Consider the following 18137-nt stretch of genomic DNA (forward strand, 5'->3'; position numbering starts at 1 on the left):
ATGAGAACGGAAACAAATTTAACGCCAAGGCAAAACAAAAACTTAAGTTCGGTAATTTATTTCTTACATAAAAATTTTTGTATCTTCTACATTATTCTGTGGGACACAGTGGATTATGTATGCACATGAATTCGAAAGCTATAAATGACCTATCTTAACATTGTGAGTGTCCGAAAATCTATTTATAAAAGTAGTTTAAGTTTTGACCAAAAGGGTCATTCGTGTCGCGCTCTATGGTAATAACGAACTGTGAAATGAAATACAAACATATTCAACAATAAATTGCACTCTTTAGAACTTTATCGAAAAAAATATTTAAGTAAGTCATTTTTTACGAATTATTAAATCAAAGAATTTTCATTTTGAAATTGTCTTTTCCGTAGGTCCTTTTGAAATTCATCCCGAATGTTTCATTCCAGTGTGTGTTCAACTTTCAGAATTGATCTTGGACTTGAAATATAAAACTACTGTATCTTAAGTCTCGGGTATTAATAGGAACCATTTTGTTTTTAATTTGACATGAAAAAATGCATGTTATATACATTACTACAATGTATATTAATCCCTTTTCTTACTAGTTTATGTACTGTTTGTATTTCTGTAACAATTATAATAATAAAGAACAGAACTGTTTTGTATGTTCCAAAAAAACACAGCACATTTAATAATATTCTTATCTCTAGAACATGGTAAGTATAATTATGCAAATTAAAATGATTTACAAAACATCCGGAATAATGTACAATAGCACTTTATCTAAGAAGAAAATGACCTGTGCGGTAAGGTTTCTGTAATGAGCGCATTTTTGTCCTGGAACTTCTCAATTGCTGTGACAGTGGTGATAAACATCTTACCGATACAACATTTTGCTTTGACGCATCTTGTTCCGGGCTGACAGTCAAACCCGACGTCACCTAGCTATTATTCCACACAATCCGTCTTGTCCAAATGGGCATTTATCTGAAATCATATATACAGCTCAATAGATAGAGAGTTGAACTGTGAATCGGGCGACTCGAACAGGTTCGATTCCCGGACGGCGCAGGTCAATTTCGTTGCGATTGATCAGGAAATCCTTTCTACGGCCATTCGCCCTGTACCTCTGCTCTGGCATGTACAGAAGTTTCAGTTTCTTGCGAAAGTGAAGGTAATTAATACTGGTAAACTGCTTGACAGCCTGTCCAGAAACGATACGGTGGTTAAAATGAACTGTGCTCTGGTGAATTCAATGTGGCTTACTGTCGTGATCCGGAGTGAAAACTACCAACACCATCACCACCATCATAACTGACAGCAGTACACTACAGTAGTGACCATATATATACTAATTTATCATTAATACTTAACGTACAAACCAACATGCATTTTTTATCTTATTTTTCTACAAAACTCGCTACATGTACGTATACTCAAACCACAGTTACAACAATCCTTACTGAGCCACTAAATGCCAATTCGTTTGGCTGTTGTTGTTTTTTATTGTTGAATATTCTTCTTAATTATTTCTTCATAACAGGACCACAGGCTTCAATGATTTCATTGACGTCTTGAAAGGGCGAAGAACACAGGAAAAAATGTTGGTCCAAATTAACATGTTATCCTGGTACCACCTCTTAGATTCTTAGATAGATGGACACGGGGAAACAATATTTTTTACTCTATTTTTTTTCTTATCGTACAGACCTTATGTGAAGACATAACATACAACATATTAGCCGTGGGACATTTCCTATAATTTTAATCAAGATAAAAAAAAACAACATGCACACATGTATCAATTTCAATAACTTTTAGCGTACATAGAAGAAATGGCACTTCGTGTACACAATTTAATTATACACAGCAATAAACTCAAAATATAACCAGATTTGACTATGGGTGACTTAAAATGATTCTAAAGAACTGTTTTCAAGGGTCTATTCCGTACCGGTGGGGCACGGAATTGTCCTGTTATTGTTGTACGGTAAGCACGGCATGTAGCACAGATATATTCGGAATGCTGGATGCTTTGTTTTTATCGTTGTAAACCCGGAAAATGAAACTACAAAGAATTTTTTCTTAATTTGTCATCTTATCTCACACTTTAAATCAAAATGCACTATTTAATCATTTTACTGAACATAGTGTTATGTGTACAGCTAGCGCTGTCTACTGATTTTGGTAGGTAACTTAAAATAAATCGTAATTTATCCATCCATATGATAAAATTATTTTATGCCATAATTATGGACTCGTTTAAGATGACATGATTCATGAATGAGATATCAAAAATACGCAGTATTAATTATTTTGTATGCATGCATATTAAAATGCTTGTTTCTTTACTTTTTATTTCATTAGTTTAACTTGCATGATTTAATCAGATGGGAAACCATAACCTTATGTCATCACTTGACTTAATTTACGTCATCACTATCAAGATAGATATCACTAATGTTGTAGTCAGTCTAGCTTAAAGTCTTCAGCGTACCAGTTTAAATACTATGACATGACGTGAACGCTGAAGACAACCCCGTAGGGAAAGTCCACCATTAATCATGCCAGGAATCTGACATGCCATGAAGTAAAGTGAAGCATACCTTGATAAAACTATATATAATCTGTTGATAAGCCAAGGATGGACAAATTAAATCTTATTACGAACATAAACTACCTAATAGTTTCCGACAGGTAAAAATTTCGGCATCAGATGAAAAACAAAAATGTTAAATAGCGGCTTATAAAGTTTTGGAAGCCAGAACTTTAGTCAGTCATGTCACTCTGTGACATAATTTAAGGGTCCTTTGGTATTCCGTTTTCTTGTATTATCATGGGACTAGGGACTATGAATTGCATTAACATTACACTTTTTTTTAACTATACATGGTTTCACCAAAAATACAACTTTAACTTTTAAGACAATATGAACAAAGAACACACATTATAATCATATTATGTCGTAGTATTGAACTGTTCACTTGTTAGTCTGGAAAATGTGTAAGGGGTTTGATGGCTCAGTTTGTAGAGCAGCAGTTCACTGTGACACGAGTCCCAGTCAGGCTGCATAATTTTCTTTTTTCGTAATCGAATTGTTATAAAAGCTAGTAAGAGCTTACATGTACGCTCAACTGTTTCTCCCGATACTATACACACCAAGACATTTCACTCTAAAAGTTCTCTTTTGTGTATCAACTTGATTAAACAGTAGATCAATCAAATTAAATTTGAGCAAATATGGTAGAAGTAGTGCCTAGGAAACATTTTGGGAATTGGGTCTAAAAAATGAAAATAGCAAAAGAAAATAGTCAGCAAAGAACCATGCGCATGTCTTTATTCTGTGCCGGACTTGTATTGGCTCAAAAACAAAACCTTTCATTAGGTTATATTATTACCACACACTGATAATTTGAAAATACAGAATACTTTAGACCAGAATACAATCGTTTTGATCAAAGTTTCATTAATTTCCTATGGCCCATACTATGTTCAAACTGGCCTATCATTTTAAGACCTTAGTGGGCTTAGGGCCCAGTACTTTCAAATCATGTACAGATCTCTGGGATCCCCAAGAGCTGATTCTATCCGTTTTAAGGCAAACATGCCACATCATGTTATGTCCGAAAATAGCTTATATATAGCTAATGTTTATATGTTTTATGTAACCGACTACATGTATAAATAAAGATTATCTTATCAATACAAGAAAATGCTCAAGGTGAGTTTTTGTGATCTCAATATGTCTGTGCAACTCTGTTGTCCATCGTACATCAATGCAAGCTTACATCAGATGCTTATGTTGCTAGAGAAACAATAGGTAACTGTAATTTCTCCTTGATGTCATTTAATCTGTAATTATGTGGCTATTTTTCTTTATGTGGCTAAAATGTACAATAGAGGAATGATAGAGTAGCTGTCTTGGTAGAACTCTCATCAAACTTTGACCTAGCAACCTACTTTTTGAAGTTAGATCTTTGTGTATGAATTTTCTACTTCATGTGCAGGTCCAGATCCAGATTTGAACTTTGATATTTGTTTAACTAGATGGCTTGTCCGGCATTCATCCAGTTATCAATATCAGCCGTTATACTCAAAGTGAGTGATATAGGACCATCATAATATATTACAGGCAATTACAACAGACAGAAAATCTTTATCTTGATAGTCTTTTTTAATAGTAGACCAAGCTGACCCATGCTGAAATTATTTAAGGCCAAATTGACCCTTAACCTAATTATATCTGGGTACTGCCATCCCATGTCATGAGTGTTAGTGTGTAACGCGTAGGAACATTCGTCAGAAATGTTACAAAATGGGGGTGAGAGAAAGTTAAAACCAACCGGTAATAAAAGAGCATTTTCAGGAGATTGAGAGACTTTGAAAGAAGTTAAGTCATTGTTCAATGTTGGTAAGCGTTAAGAAACAGATTAAAAGTAAAAGCACAACTCATCATCTTATATATTTCAGCTAATCACAATCACAACCTGTTTTTGATTAGCTGTCAAGTTTGATAAGCACAACTTGTCAAGGTAGGGTAGCAATGTTTCTGGTAAGCTTATTATGTGTTGTATGAAAAGTACACTATTTTGATATCATGAATTTTAATATATCTTACCCGATAATTTTTTTGTATTTCAGACTTTTGTAGTGAACCACCTCAGAGTGGTGTGTGTTCAACTATGTTTATAGCTTGGTTCTATAATGCAACAAAACAAGAATGCCAAGAATTTGTTTATCTAGGATGTGGTGGCAACAAGAATAGATTTAAAACAGAAGAAGAATGCTACTCACACTGCAAAGGTTCAGTATACAAAAATTTTACATATTTTTGACCAATATCACACCTGTAGACAGTTCGGATGTGGGGCTCAAAATACCTTAATAACCAAATAAATTGTATATTTGTTAGTCCCAGCACATATACTTATCATATATATCAATAAAATATATACTGTTTTGAAAAAAAAAATATTGTTTTTGTATACTGTAGAATAATGTTGAGCTTTAGTGCTTAAATTAAGTTTAAACTGTTTGATTTATTTCTATGATAAGTATATTAGCTTGGATCGTCCAACTAATTGTACTGCGCGACGAGATATTGTGCTATTTTTGTGTCTGGGCAATATCTTGCCTCTACAAGCCAGATTCTGCCCCAGAACGAATATATCTCAGAATCAAGCTTTGGCACGTCAATATATTTTGACTATTAGCTTGGATTGATAAAATATACAATTTATTTAGATTTTAAGGTATTTGGAACCCAACAGCTCAAGTGTCTGTGCAATATCTCGGCTGTCTGGTGTAATGGTAACAATTTATGAACTTTTACCCTTGGGTTTCCATTTGATTTGGACAATCATATTGAGGCTAAATTTACAATTTTATAAAACTTTGGCACAGTGTCATAATGTTTTGAACTTTCAGCTTTGACAGAGTGAGTGACGCGGGTGAACTTCTAAGCACTCATGTCACTGATGGTCATAGGTATTATTGGTTACATTTTTCATAGTAAAATATAAAATTTAACACACGGCAAAATGTCACGTTATTTTCATTTGTACCTGTTCACTAACCATTTAAATCTGGATTGGCATTATACCACTTTAAACAGAACTAAGTATAACTTTATAAGCTATAAAGCTGTCTTCAGCTTTTCTAAAGGTTAAATACACATGTATGATATTCTTATATAAAATTTAAAATCGTTTCATATAATTGTCAAATCAAAAGCATTAAGGTGGAAAATTAAATTTTCTGACGAAAAAATACATAATAAGAAAACCCCATGATACCTTTAATGTATTTGTCCACTCTCTATATTTAAATTTAAGTAGATGATTTGTTTCCCGATCTACTTTTAGAAACGATCATCACTGATGCTTTACGCTCTGTTTTTCCAATAGAAAATAAGAGCTAAATTGTGCTTTAATTTTTACAATTTTTATTTTCAGAGAAGTTGATACATCTTCACCCTCCACGAAATGTGACAGTGGCATATGTACGAAGTAACAGGTTATATTTATACTGGTTCCCACCTGTAAATTATAAACTTCATACACCACTGCTGACAAATGAAACATTGGTCGGTTCAGCAGGAGGGGCCAGATCATCACCGGTTTTAATACCTGTAGGTTCAAAACGTGTATCACGGTCGGTTTCCTCGAATGATAATTCAACAGAGACTGGGTCCACACCATCAAATACCACTGCAAATAATACTAACACAACAGAATCAGGAGGAAATTCTACAAGTACAGACACTAAAATGGGGGAGGATAGTTCAACAGCAAGTCCAACAGTGGCTACTAACACAGGGGAGGAAGTAGAAATAGCTGGAACAAATCTTAGCATAACTGACTATATAGAAAAGGAGAAAGTTCCCTTTCATTTTGCAAGATTGACCCATTATTTGATAGTTATAATGCTTTCTTCAGGTGTGTCTTATATTTGAAACTGTATTAGCTAATTTATAAAACTAGTTATTTTAAGATAGGATCTTCATTTAAGTAACCAGTTTTTATACTTGAAATCTTTAAGATATGTTATCAATTTTCTAAAATCTAGTTAAAGATATCTACCAGAATAAATTTAAATTTTTTCATAAAATTAAAGTTTTCTGAGTTAAATCTTTTTTTAATGATTTAAGTTCTACAATACAAAAATTAAATATTACTGATTTATCAGTGTTTTAATGAGTACAAAGGTTTGATGTAATAATGCTCATATAACTGCCTATTGAAAGTACCTTGTTTAATTGTCTCACTTTGTCAGGTACATATATTACTCACACTTGTGCTAGCAACTTTCAGATGAGTATTAGAAAAAATCTTCATCTATTTTTTCATAAGCAAAGTATACATTTGACGTTATCAATCATAGATCAGTCTTCTTCAGATTCCTGTATATTCTTTTAGTAATAATTGTTTCATTTTTGATTAAAGGAGAATTGGTGAAGCAAATTAATGTACCTGGGAATATAACGGAACAGAATATAACTGGTTTGTCACCTTCTACAGAATATATAATCACTGTTAGTGCAGTATATCTTACCAATTCCACTGTATCAGCAAAAAATATCACAGCAAAGACTTCACAGGATCCTTCCAAAGCTAGTAAGTTTTTTTTTCTGTATTATATCTAGACTGTTGCTAAGTTTTGTCAATCACAGAATGGTTAATTTTTTTCATTTAAATTTCATATAAGCTTTATATGGTTATGCCTCTAGAGATATACAGGTATTATATGGTTGTGTACTATTCTAGAGATATGCATGTGTTATATGGTTATGTACTATTCTTTTATTCTTTTCTAATAAAGAAATATGCAGCAGTTATATGGTTATGTATATTATAGACATATGTGTTTATTTTATGGTTATGTATCTAGAGGTATACAGGTGTTATATGGTTATGTATCATTCTAGAGATATGCATGTATTATATGGTTATGTATCATTCTAGAGATATACATGTGTTATATGGTTATGTACTATTCTTTTATAATAAAAAAGTGGTCCCTTTTTCATAGATCCCTACCCTGACACTTTATTTGAATAACAATAGATGTAACCACTTGACTAATTCTTACTTTTTAATTCATTTTTAAAAAGAATCATGAAAAAATAAACATGAATCTGGAGGCATGCTGCTTTAAGAAAAAAATGAAAAAGCTTTCAATTTTTTTCTACTACATTTTATTATTTTTTTCTTTTTTTGTCTCAGCGAACTGTTACTGCGACCCATACGGAACAATAAATGGCTACAAGACATGTAATCTATCTCTGTCACATGTACCATGGTGCGAGTGTAAACCCCGTCATGCCGGACTTTTTTGCGAGATTTGTGGACATGGATATTACAGGACGACACCAAGTCTGCCGTGCCATACTTGTCCCTGTCCTAAAACATTTTCCACAGGATCTTGTCACTTTAGTAAGTAAAACTTACAATGTGTTTTGTCTGTGTAAATCATTAGGATTCAGTTGAACTAATAAATGTGATGAGTTGATTATTTGATATATGTAAATTACTGACTATGGGGAAATACAAGTATCTTACAACGGCTGCCAGTACAAACTGGAATATCTAGCTCGATAGTAATGTTTTAAATTATGGCAGTAAGGCTCTGCTGTGTTCCCACTACACAGTTTCTCTGAGAGCTAGATATTCATGTCTGTTAAGACAGCGGCTGTTTGATTCTTTTTGCTTGTATATTTTATATCAATTGTTTTTCGAAAAAAAATTACAGAATTACAGATTTTTATTTAGCACTTTTTCTTACAGTAGCATATGAATTTACAACTTCATTCATACAGCAAACTCCATTCATAAAAGACATGGGGGAATGACATCATTTTAAGCACGTGACTTGTCTTACACACAGGATGTCAGACATGTTTTGGAATGCAAGAAAAGTGTATTCAACACACATAACTAGTTTTCAGTTTAAATTATTTATATCCAAAGATAAAACATTGTCACATAAACAGTGGCGCAGGAGCGTAATAAAGCCATGTAATAAAAGTGATATTACACTAGTGTAATAACACTTTGAAGTAACGTCATTTGCGCTATATATAACATAGTGTTAAAGCGCGCTAATGTTAGCATTACAGTATAGGCGTGTCAATGAAAAATAACTCTTTTTAACAGTTTACCATTCTTATTATATATATGTGATAAATGAATTATTATATTCGTGTAGATTCAATACTAAATTTATTGAACTCATTGAATGAACAATATTATGCTCGCCAGAGGCTCGCAGAATATGATTTTATTTAACTCGTTCAGTAAATTTAGTATTAAACCTACACTCATTCAATATCCTCTATTTATGTTTAAATGTGAAAGTTCTGGTCAGTTATAATCGTAGTAGTAACTATGTTTTTATTTATTTTTGACTGTAAAGTTTTATGTTATCTGATCAAAGAGTTTAGAAGATAGAGCTGAAAGTTATCATGAAATATCTCTGTAATACTTATAGGTGAATGTTTTTAGCTCGACTTTTCTATGAAAAGGGGAGCTATCCTACTCGCCCCGGCGTCGGCGTTTGCGTCACACCTTGGTTAAGTTTTTCGTACCACCCCACTTTATTTCAGAAGTATTACAAGTATGGCTTTGAAACTTACCATACTTGTTCACCATCATAACCTCCATCTACAGACAAGAGTATCATAACTCTGTCAAGGTTTTTGACAGAATTATGGCCCTTTTTGACTTAGAAAGTGTATTGAGCTTGGTTAAGTTTTTGTGTACCACCTCACTTTATTTCAAAACCATTGGAGGTATTGCTTTTGAAACTGACCATACTTGTTTACCATCACGACCTTCATCAACAGACAAGAGGACATAACTCCTGTCAAGGTTTTGACAGAATTATGCCCCTTTTTGACTTAGAGAAAATACATTGAATATGGGTAAAATCCACTTATTGCCTTAACCCTTTGAGATATTGCTTTGAAACTTTTAATGCTATTTCACATCATTACCCCCATTCTGTACGCAAGAGAAGGTAACTCTGTCAAGGATTTGTTTTAAAAATTAAGGCCTTTTATCGACTTAGAATCTTGGTTAAGTTTTTAGTACCAGTCCACTTTTTGACTGAACTGTTTGAGATATTAATTTGAAAGTTGGAATACTTGTTTACAATCATGATTCCCAAACATGTCCAGGAGAAGGTAATTCTGTCAAAGATTTTATTTGAATTATGGCCCTTAACTGATTTTTTTTCTTTCTTACCAGCCCTCTTTTGACTTAAACATTTCAAACTTTGCTGCAGTGTTCAAGGGTATCACACAATTCAGTAAAATAATTCTTCACTAAATATCTTAATGCTCATGGCCATTGTTCACTTTAAAAATACAGAGATTCTTGTATTGCCTTTTACTGCAAAAACTTTTTTTATTGGCAAGCAATAAAAAAGTCGAGCGCGCTGTCTTACGGACAGCTCTTGTTGTAATATATTACAGTGGAGGGATATCTACATTGTACCACTTGTAAAGAAGGTTACACGGGCAACCTGTGTCATCGCTGTGCCAACGGTTACTATAGAGACCATATCAATTCTCCTACCAAGTGTATCAAATGTCATGGTTGTCATGACATCACACCAGGACTAATATGTGATCCCTTTTCAGGTTTGTAGATTCCCATATATTCCTTTTCAGGTTTGTAGATTCCCATATATTGTATTACTATGAATTCACCTAATTTCGTGGGCATGAATTTTGTAGTTTTGTCACTAAGAACATTTTCTTGAGTTTTCAAATTCATGGATTGTTTATTTTTCTAAAGTGTAACATGTAAATAATGTGATGCAAAATAATCTTACAGCAGACGAAATTAAATTTCGTTATATCTTAAAAACTTGGATTGACTTGTCCATGAAAATTATGAAATTGAGTTTCTCATAATAAAAATGATTTTTCAGTATATATAAAATGTCATGTTTTTTCCACGCTGTCTCACTGGGGCTGATCTATGTATGAAGTTAAATGAGGGTCCATATGCTCTTACAGGCATAACAAGTAGCATTACACTATCAAGTATGGACCCCAAACATGAATGACATTCAATTAAATTGTTACGAGATGAATGTTAGGTAAGCCCTTATAAGGGAAAAAAATCTGATATGTGTGTATACATGTATATGTTAATGGAGTGTGTGTTTACATAATTATTGGAAATATTTGAACTGAGAAAGTTTTATACTTTATCTAATTTATAATTGTTAAGGGAAATATTTACAGTGATATGTCAACGGTAAATATATCAGAATTGACATAAAGTGTTTATATTTTATAGGGAAATGTTTAAACTGCCATTACAACACAACAGGAGAAAGATGTAACAGGTGCTTGGATGGTTTCCAGGGCGATCCTTTAAATAAAATTCCTTGTGTACCTATTGGTAAGATAATATTCTCGCATATAAAATGTTTGTACTCAATATTAAATCTCATTTTGAATTGTTACTAATTGTCATAGAATGGTGAAATTAGGAGTATTTTATTTGCAGTAAGTGAATTTTGAAGCAATTAGATTGAAATTTATATGAAATAAACTATTCTATTATACTAGTAAATCGTAAGGTTTGTTTATACCACATGATAAAACTAATAAGTAATGATAATATCTATTATTTCGAGTGAAAAATTCCTGCTTTTTTGTACTTATAGGACTAGCTGATTAGATTTTTACCAAAACTTTGAAGCTTAATTATTGAGTTCTGCTTAAACTGAGATGACCTTGCTGTTTATTTATTGATTATATTTATACTCAAACAAAAAAACACCACTGACAAAAACAACATGTTGAATAAATCAAATATGGTATTGGTCTTTAAATAACCTTCTTTTTGTCAATATTAAATTATCCATTCGATTCATTCTTAGATAAAACCGCGCCTTTTTCCAAACCCATACATTAAAATCAATTCTGTACACATAAACATGTTTTGTTTTAAAAACACATCACTACAAATTTATGCTTTTGATGTGTTAACCTTTTGAAATAAGAAAGAGTCAAGTGTGGCCCTTGTTTATGTGGTGGCACTATTTGCTTGAAATAGTCTAGTTAGATACAATGGTTGCTTAAGTGTTTAACATAGTCTTATGGGACCTTAGTGGAATGAGTCTGTTATTTTATGTTAATTCAGTATGCATACAATTATCTTATTTTTTTGCATCATTTTCAGCTAAGGAACATAAAGCCATGAAAACGCCAGCTGCAGGTATGATCGCTGCCATCGTAATCGCCATTATAGTTTTATTGTCAGGTATTGTAGGGTTTATTGTGTATAAACGCAGTCACAACTTCCCTAAAAACAAGCCGTTTTGGACAATAGAATTCAAGGAAGATCATGACGATGTGAATTTCAGTGCCGTTCCCGACGATGAACTTGAACGTCAGCATGACGATATGAGATTTTATGAATCACAGTCAAGAGGGAAAAATAAACTTCCGCCATACGCTCAGCTTAAAGAAGATGATTGATGGCGTTAACAGGAATAAAGTTTTTATGGTAGAATGAATATTTGGTTGTGGGAAACAAGTTTAGAAATTTAGCAATTTTTGGCTAGTTGGGCATCTAATAAGTTTGTCAGATTTACGTGTGATTTATCAAGCTTAGAAGGTATCACTGTTGATAAATTGTGATGTAAGAAGTCTACAGACATTGATAAGTAAATAATCAATTATATAACAAATTTTCAGACATTTTTTGTTTATTTTCGAGGTTAATTTTGTTTTTAATATTTGTCAGACATCTTATTCTTTATTTGTCAGGCTGTTTATACATTTGTTGTATAAGGCATGTTAGATTGTATTTGTAAATATTATCTAAGAAGCTTGTTTTTAGGCTCATTTTAAAGGCAGGTTAAGTTTGATAGCTTTTAAGTGACACTTTATTTTAAAATCACTTTTGTAATAAATTCTTCAGTATACAAGTCCCAAGCTTAGTTCAGATGGGATGTTATCAGATTTTAAGAAAAGGGATTGCTGGATCATTCCTTGGATGAGACAAAATTCTCTGCTATCATTTACACACATTGTGTTTAATGGTGATTTGTGTCCCACTCCTTATTCAAAAATCATTTTCAATTAGAAGTCATCAGTCGAGAAATTGTTAATTACTGGTTAGTTATTCAGGAAAGCTGGTCAGGTTGATTGACTGTTTAGATATGACCTCAAATATGCTTTTAAAGCATAAAAAACCAGACAAACAGACTTGTCAGGATACAAATTACATGGTAGGAAATTGGTAAGGGTATCAGTGTTCGAAATTAGCAGTAGTCCGATAGCCCATGACTATTAAATTTCTCCTCGGGCTACCAACTTTTCACAGTAATAAGCCCGACCAGGCTACTGTATTTTCAGAGGCATTATAAACAACTGTTTTGAACAAATGAATCGTGCTAGTGAAATGTCTTGAGTGAATATTCCAATCTGGTAGTCCGACCAGCCTAGTCGATTCAAATCCTAATTTCTTACACTGGGGTATGGGAAGAAAAATGAAGAAATATTGGGGCTTTTCTACAGTTTTGTATGATGTTATTACACTTGATGTAGACCTTGCATGCTACTCTGTGAATCATTATGTATTAGAGGTTTTATTTTAAATCTTCACAAATTTCTTTATTGTCATAATTGTAGGTCATTTAAATTCAATAAATTCTTTCCCTTATTTGTAAACTTCCTACAGGACACTTTTATGATAATAAGGTGTGCAGTCCAACTGAAAGCTCCTGTTTTAAATTAAATGCATTTCTCCAGAAAGATGACACATTAAGATGTACTTGTGAATAATGTACATGAAGTTTTTTTTACACTGAGTTCTTAATTGTATAGATTCATTCCAACAATACAAAGCTTCATAGTTTGTGTAGATTCATTTAGGAAATAACAGTGCTTTTTATTTTGTATAGAATCATTCCAGCTACACAATGCTTTCTAGTTTTGTATAGATTCATTCCAACGATACAATGCTTCCTCATTGTATAGATTTATTCAGGCTACACAACTCTTCCTCATTGTATAGATTTATTACAGCAACACAATGTGTTCTAGTTTATATAGATTTATTTAAGAAACACAATGCTTTGTAGTTTCACTCAGATTCATTTCTTCTACGCATATTATTCAGTTTCCGACCTTAAAAAGTAATTTTCTTATTGTTAAATATTTAGAAAAAGCTCTTTATGAAGTTCAATTTTTTTATTTGAAGTTATAAAGCTATAAGCTATGTAATGTTGTATATTTATATATGTAAATAATATTACTTCAATTTTTCAATAATCTGTCAATTGTGCAGTTGGTATAGTTATAACAGGTAGTTAATTAGCAAGTGCTTGCCAAATTACGAAATTGTATAATCATTTTTTTTCCCTATCATTTTACGATCAAAATTTTGTATTTGTGATTTATGTTTAATTTTGTATTTGTGACTTGTCTTTAAAAATAAATGTATGTTTTAGTGGAAAAAATTTAAATTGCTTCAAGTTTTATATTGTATAGTTGTAGACAGGTGACGGTTTTACTTGTTTTAGATTATTGGAATAACATTTACTGTATGTTCATTGATTTTTGTGTGATTATAATTGAATATGTTTGTCTGTCTGTCTGTCTGTTTGTCTGTCTGTCTGTTTTGGGAAAGCCCAAATCCTGTTGCAGTTAATTATATCACAGTTCTATAAAGAGTACCATATATACCAGTGTATTTAATATTTGTGTAAGTGTATATTTTATTTTTTTAGTTTTATCACAATTAACAATATTGAAAGTAATATAGTATTGTCGGACAGACAGTAAATTTGAGAACAGCTTTTTTTTATTATGTAAATTTTTTTAAATCTTTTTTAAATACTATATATGACTAAATAATGTCTTTTTAACTAAGTTTGTATAATTTTGTTATAATTTTTTTTTTCAAAACATAAAAAAAAACAATCACAAAAATATTTTCAAACAAATGTTTATGAAAAGCACAATACATCATTGAAGCTGAAAGTGGCCTTATGACTATATTTGTTGGTGAGATATTCGTATAAGCTAACACTGAAAAGTGCTTTACAGGTTCATGTATGTAATGTGATTTTTGACACATTTATGCAAGTATGGAAATAAGTTTTATAACATGTAAAGAAAATGATTTTGTATTCACATGGAAATAATCTTAATGCATTTATGAAAATAAATTTATGGTACTTAATAGAATATGTTATATTGAATACTTGTAGATGGAAATTAATTTTATTGCTTTCATGGATATAAGCTTTAGTGCTAATATGGAAATAAGTTTAAGAAAATAAATGGAAATACCTTTTTAGCATGTTTGGAAAAAGTTTTAGTGTAGTTTTGTATCTGCATGCCTTTGTTACTAGGTAACCAATGAAGTAAGGACTATATTTGTATATTTTGACCTGTTTTTGGTAGATTACATGTAAGTGCTGTTTGCAATGTGTGAATTACTTTCCTTTGTTCACTCCACAATATTTTACTTTTAAATACATTTTTAAAAGTTTCCTGAAAATCTGGAGGCATGCTGCTTTATGGCATAGATGGAAATAAGTCAAAGTGATTCCATGGAAATGTGTAAAGTGCATATATGGCAATAAGTTTTATGGCTGATTATTAGTGCTCAGATGGAAATATATCTATCCCCCTTTGCTGTTTATTATTAATGTATGTATTCTTGAAGTTAAATGCAATTAGCATGTTTGTAAAAGACATAGATGGTTGTGATTGTTAGAGTTGTGAGGAAAAAGTTTTTGAATATGAATTTTATTGTATTTGTGCAGTTTTATACTTTGTTAAAAAAAGAAACTTCAATGTGAAAAAATATTATGTACACTATAAAACATTTTTCAACTATTTTTTAACAGTTCTTGAAACTAGTTTCGTTTTTTTTTATCAATTTCTATGGAATATGTACAAAAACATTTTACTAGTCATCTCATTTCATTTATTTTAAGTCATTTAAATCATAAATTTTATTACATAGGTCTGTTAATTAGTGCATTTGCTCTGTAAATTTTTTTTATTTTTCAAAAGCTTTATAAATTTGGTGTTCTTTATAGTTTCCAAAAAGTTAGTCATTGGTCAAATACTTGAATCATGAATTAGTACAATCATAGTGATTTACTATTTTTATGGAAGTCAAAACATACTTCTTTGTTTACATTTTGCTACTTTTGTAAAAAATGATTTCACAATTAAGCCTATTTTCGTCAGGCATTTATCATATACCAGTACATGCTCTAAAACTATAAAACTCATGTAAAGTTTAAATTTATGTAAGAAGTATCAAAAAATAAAGTGCTTTATCCCTTTGGCCATTTGGTTCTTGCGAAAAGTAAGTTTATTCATAGATGTTGTCCTTATTATTGTTACAATAAAATATATTTAGAAATAGTTGCTTTCATTTTAAAGATTGCAACTGAAATTGAATACATGTACTTTTACTGCATGAATACTTGTCTTTCATTTTGATACATTCATTTTGTTTTTATTCATTACTTTTTTTTTATGAGAAATTGTAATTGAATTGATTTGTATATTTTATTTTTTATCTTTGATTTGTCATTTGAGCCGCATCACGACAAAACCAACATAATGGGTTTGCGACCAGCATGGATCCAGACCAGCCTGCGCACCGCGCAGTCTGATGAGGACCCATGTTGTTCGCTATCAGTTTCTCTTCTTGTTATAGGGTTTGTAAGCGAACAGCATGGATCCTGATCAGACTGCGCAGATGCACAGGCTGGTCTGGATCCATGCTGGTCGCAAACGCATTATGTTGGTTTTGTCGTGATGCGGCTCATTTTCTTTTTAGCTTATTTGCTCATAGGATAATGAAGGGTATAAGATTTGTTCTTGACCACTGGATAAATATAATGGTTATTGATCATGAAGGAAGGTGTGTAAGCTATTGAAATTATAGACTTTTATTAAAGTTTACTACTGGAATAGGGAATTGCCTTGAAATTTGATACAACATACAAATTCATCAATTGTTTTGACAATTTTCTGCAGATAGAGTGAATAATTGTATTGTCTCTCCAGATAAGTAATGTGGAAATAATTTCAGAAATGAAGCCCAGTTATAATTAACCTCTGGCATTAGTCAGTTTCGAAAAAAATTTAAATAGCAATAAATTACAAGATTTTATCAAAATGGTAACTAAAACCATTCTTAATTAAGAAAAAAACTTGCAACAAAAATACAACCTCTGTAAAAAAGGGAATTTATTGTTGTCATGGAAGGTTAGTCAGTTCAATTCAATGCTTTATTTAGATGTTTTAGGCCACCAGCCCATACACTTATATAAGGATATCGGGATGAAAATTTGGCCCTTGGTCAGTCAACCCTAGTCCGATTTCATCCATGTGCAAAGGCTTTTCATTTTCGGTTCAACGTTTTAAAGGTCAAAGTTATTAGTCAGTGTTTATATAGCTTCTAATAAGTAATAAAATATTTGTCTTAGTAATGAGTATTGTTTTTAATGACTTTTTTTTTTTACTTATGTTTGTTTAATACGCTTCTTTGGTTGTGATGTATACATTCCATGAATTAAAATACATGTAAAATCAATATATACCGTGTGTTCTTAATAATTTCAAGCAGACGACACTTTATTGTCACGTTGCCGGAAGTTACTGAAATAGATTTAGCAGACGAGACTTCAGTGCAGTACTGGCATGCGTGCAGTTCCCTTACAAAAATCCTAGTTACTTAAAAATTTAACTGACACTTACATTTTGTCTTGTTTATGCATCTGCTTAATTTGAAATCAATTTTTAAAGAATGCAAGTAAAATCAAGCATTTAAACGAAATATACGGATACTGCTACTATACGGGAACTGCACGCATGCCAGTAGTCACATTGTACCAAGAAGTTTGTTGTTAACTAGTTAATCTTTTTCAAAAAATTTAAACCAAAAGTAAGAACAATTTTTCAGGTTTCAAAACAACATTTTGCTCGGTGCTAGCGTTTTATTTACAAAGAATGATGTTTGCTATTTGTTAATATTACATGTGAATTTCATTATAAATATGTAGCAATAGATATAAGATAATGTACTTTTATTGTAGTCTTGTTCAAGTTATTGAAATAGTTATGCTCGTACCACATGTTTTAGATATACATGTATTAACATTTTGTAATCTGTTTTTTTTTATTTTCTTTCAGCAAATTTTGTTTTATTAAACGCATTTAAAGTAAAACACATATTCCTTTTCTGTATTTATCAATATTAAATATACTGTTGGTCCTATAGCTTATTTCATTAATAGTGACGTCACTTCCGTTCAATGTTTTCAAAATGAAAATATGAGCACAATGATCTGGTTTCTGTTCATACTGAAAACATTTGTATAAACTTAGACCAGTTCTGTGCGTTCAGTTGTATTCATGTAAGATGACAGCAAGTCACAGCGTCTGCCAATTCTCCCGCTTACACATGCTTTATTTCAGTGCTTTAGTTCCCGGATGTATTTGTTGCAGCGTTTGAGGTTCCCATTGATTAACATTAATTTATTCACATGGTCGCGAGATATTTAGGCTCGTGGCACGAGTATCTCGAATGAATAAATAAATAGCATTCGGGCTTACCAGTCACTCTTTACAGCTCCTTCAGAACTAATATGTCGCCTTGATGGAA

General features: G+C 31.7%; 1 protein-coding gene across 1 annotated transcript; it reads left to right on the forward strand.

Moving 5' to 3' along the window:
- The first annotated feature begins 1993 nt into the window (after positions 1–1993).
- On the forward strand, positions 1994–17061 carry LOC132757449 (uncharacterized). Its single transcript, XM_060748727.1, has 8 exons — positions 1994–2160; positions 4615–4776; positions 5928–6410; positions 6918–7088; positions 7698–7907; positions 9947–10114; positions 10782–10886; positions 11673–17061. Exons 1-8 carry the CDS (start codon positions 2094–2096, stop codon positions 11969–11971), a joined length of 1665 nt encoding a protein of 554 aa, XP_060604710.1. The 5' UTR covers positions 1994–2093; the 3' UTR covers positions 11972–17061.
- Positions 17062–18137: the final 1076 nt, after the last annotated feature.

This window comes from Ruditapes philippinarum, unplaced genomic scaffold (assembly GCF_026571515.1).
Source record: "Ruditapes philippinarum isolate M1 unplaced genomic scaffold, ASM2657151v2 ctg697_1_1_1_1, whole genome shotgun sequence".
Classification (NCBI taxonomy): Eukaryota; Metazoa; Mollusca; class Bivalvia; order Venerida; family Veneridae; genus Ruditapes; species Ruditapes philippinarum.

Coding starts and splice junctions, on each gene's coding strand:
- LOC132757449 (XM_060748727.1), top strand. CDS start 2,094: ATGCACTATTTAATCATTTTACTGAACATAGTGTTATGTGTACAGCTA. Junction 10,115..10,781: donor AATATGTGATCCCTTTTCAG/GTTTGTAGATTC, acceptor TATATTTTATAG/GGAAATGTTTAAACTGCCAT. Junction 10,887..11,672: donor AATTCCTTGTGTACCTATTG/GTAAGATAATAT, acceptor CATCATTTTCAG/CTAAGGAACATAAAGCCATG.